This window comes from Nyctereutes procyonoides, unplaced genomic scaffold, assembly GCF_905146905.1.
Source record: "Nyctereutes procyonoides isolate TBG_1078 unplaced genomic scaffold, NYPRO_anot_genome, whole genome shotgun sequence".
Taxonomy (NCBI): domain Eukaryota; kingdom Metazoa; phylum Chordata; class Mammalia; order Carnivora; family Canidae; genus Nyctereutes; species Nyctereutes procyonoides.
The window spans coordinates 180701-183970 of record NW_026575112.1 but is presented as its reverse complement, the minus strand read 5'-3'; the positions used below and the strand labels follow the sequence as shown (position 1 = coordinate 183970).

Below are 3270 nucleotides of genomic sequence, written 5' to 3'. Positions count from 1 at the left end.
AACTGTTTCCCTTTGGGTAATACCTTTGGGGAGGAAAGGAGATTATCCTTTCTATTTGACACGTTGTATGTATTATGGATATGATACAGTGAGAATTTCTTGTTGTTTACTTTCCTCCTGAAATTAAAGTTAGCTGTCACAACTTCAGATGTCGAAAGAGGCATATAACTCCCAATAACCACACCACATAGGTTGTCATAACCATAGGCAAGTTATGTACAGAGATATAAGATAAATTCTAATGGTGGAGGTGAGAAGGCACTGAGGATCAAGGATCTTTTTATTATTTTTTATTTTTTTAGATTTTATTTATTTCAATGAGAGACACACAGAGAGAGGCAGAGACAGAGGCAGAGGAGAAGCAGGCTCATGCAAGGCTCCTGATGTGGGACTCCACTCCAGGACTCCGGGGATCACATCCTGATCCGAAGGCAGGTGCTAAACCTCTGAGCCACCCAGGTGGCCTGAGGATCAAGGATCTAAGGAGGCTTTGTGAATATGGTGGCAACTGGAGAAAGATATGGCTTTGCATGTCCCATGAATATAGAATCCAATAAGAAGTGACTTTAACCAACCAAAGGAAGACTATCCATACTCTGGGCTATCCTGTTTGTCTGCTTCCTCCTCCTACCTAGTTACCTAAGTTGCATAATGACTGGCTGGCAGCTCAGATCCCTAAGCTGGACCTAGAGGCAATACTGATATATTCATAACTGTGGACATAAAGGTCATTGCTTTAACAATGAAAACTTTACAAACATCAGATGACAGAAGTGTTGCTTGCCAAAAACTATTCTTTCTCTTGACAAGGAGATTGCCACCTTTTAAAAGTATACTGTTATTTCACTGAAAATTTACCAGAGATGGTGAAAAGCATCTCTAATTACAAATGTTGGAAATAGTTAAAATAGAATTCCATAAATACTTTAATCCAAAGAATTATACTTTTATTTATTTTTTCATATTTTATTTATTCATTCATAAATGAGAGAGAAGCAGAGACACAGGCAGAGGGAGAAGCAGGCTCCATGCAGGGAGCCTGACACGGGACTCGATCCCAGGTCTCCAGGATCACACTCTGGGCTGAAGTCGCTGAGCCACCTGGGCTGCCCAAATGATACTTTTAAAAATATATATATTCTAACCTTACTCACAAGTGTATTTTTTAAAAATTTTTAGAACACATATTTGACAATGAATTAACATGCACACTTCAAAATGTACCTGACCCACAAGTGGAAAGAACATTTACCGGCCCGTTTTTTTCCCCATAAAATATCCTGATTAGCTTCTCCCATTGAATATCCTGCTTAACTTTTCATTTAGCATAATGCATATTTATTAAAATAGAGAAAATAGCTATTTAAAAATATATAGTAATATATTAAGGTCTTGCTCCATCAAGGAGAAAATAAGGGAGCAGGAAATTTTAAAAAATTGATTTCTTCTCCTTATCTAAATAAATAAAATAAAACTATAATTTCTGAAGCTAACAGTTGATGCCTGTGACAATTCCCTGACCTAATAATTTGTCTCTGGCTCTGTCTTGTCTTTTTTCAGCAATTAAGGGACTGGAATAAATGGCTGAAAGGAATAGCACCAAGGTGACAGAATTCATTCTTTTGGGTTTTTCAGTCCACAGAGAGATTGAAATCATTCTCTTTCTGCTCATTTCAGTGGTCTACACTCTAACATTGGTAGGAAACCTAGGGATGATTTCATTAATCCGATTGGATTCTCGACTTCACACACCCATGTACTTTTTCCTCAGTAATCTGGCCTTTATAGACCTCTGTTATTCCTCATCGATAGCCCCCAAGTTCCTGGAGACCCTTCTGACCAAGCACAGGTCTATATCTTTCTATGCATGTGCAACACAGCTGGGCTTTTTCTTGAACTTCCTGATTTCTGAGATGTTCCTTCTTGCAGTAATGGCTTATGACCGTTATGTGGCCATCTGCAATCCTCTTCTCTACATGATGATCATGTCTCGAAAGGTGTGTATGCAACTGGTGATAAGCCCCTACTTTTACAGCTTTTCCGTTGCTTTGCTCCACACAGTTGTTACTTTCCAACTGATGTATTGTGGCCCCAATATCATCAATCACTTCTATTGTGACGATGTTCCTTTGATGGCCCTTGCCTGCTCGGACACCAGCCTCAAAGAAATCTTGATTTTCATCTTTGCTGGATTCAACATGATCAGCTCTTTGACCACTGTTCTTATTTCTTACTTATACATTGTGGCCGCCATCTTGAAAATCCAGTCTACAGAAGGGAGGTGCAAAGCTTTCTCGACTTGTGCTTCTCATTTGACTGCTGTGACTATATTCTATGGGACATTGATCTTCATGTATCTTCAGCCAAAATCAAACCATTCCCTTGATACAGACAAAATGGCCTCTGTATTCTACACAATAGTAATTCCTATGCTAAACCCCATTATCTATAGCTTGAGGAACCAAGAGGTAAAAAATGCCTTAAGAAAAGCAACTGACAAGTGTTATGTCCTGTTTCTAACAAACCTAAAAAAATGACTTGAAACAATGTCTCATTTGAAGCAATGCCATATGTAGATATATTGTTTTATAATTTTAATATTAGAATTTTTGATGGAGTAAATTCATTTTTACCATTCTTCATATGAGCAAAATTATTTTGTCCATGAGTTCTATTCCTCATGTTGTTTATAATAAGATGAAATGTTTAAAGGGGTAGAATTTAGACTTTTAACAAATTGCTAGTGTTTAGGTATATGACTATGATAGCCCTGACCTGGATAGCTCCTATTCAATTGATAATAAGAATCAACTGCTTCTTTCCAAAGTGTTTCTGTTTCGTATATGGGTAAAAGAGAGAGGAGGGGGCAGGGAAGCTGGTGAAGTAAGTTTCTGGTCCAATTCCATGTCATTCCATAGCCTACCCCCAACTGTACCTGGTCTGCAAACCATCACTCCTTACTCTGCCTCTGACCTTAGCTAGATTCACTACTGGTCACTCCCTAGTATTACACAATTATCATATCCTTTGAGGAGATACCATTTTTCACTATGCAGATCGAGGATCAGGATTACCTTTTGGAAAGCTCAACTTCCCTTTATTACTCCGTCAAAGCAAAAATGTAGACCTATCCCTAAAGTCCCTCAGGAAAACTGTTCTTTCCAAAGTTCCTTTGAAGTCTGGAGATATGAGGCCTTTACAAAGGTTTGGGAGACAGGCAGGGATAGCTTAAAAACATATGATAAGGGATCCCTGGGTGGCACAGCGGTT

General features: G+C 38.5%; 1 protein-coding gene across 1 annotated transcript; it reads left to right on the top strand.

Annotated features, from left to right (window-relative positions):
- Positions 1-1580: 1580 nt before the first annotated feature.
- On the top strand, positions 1581-2537 carry LOC129514935 (olfactory receptor 1038-like). Its single transcript, XM_055333627.1, has one exon. The coding sequence runs from the start codon at positions 1581-1583 to the stop codon at positions 2535-2537; it is 957 nt and encodes a 318-aa protein (XP_055189602.1).
- Positions 2538-3270: the final 733 nt, after the last annotated feature.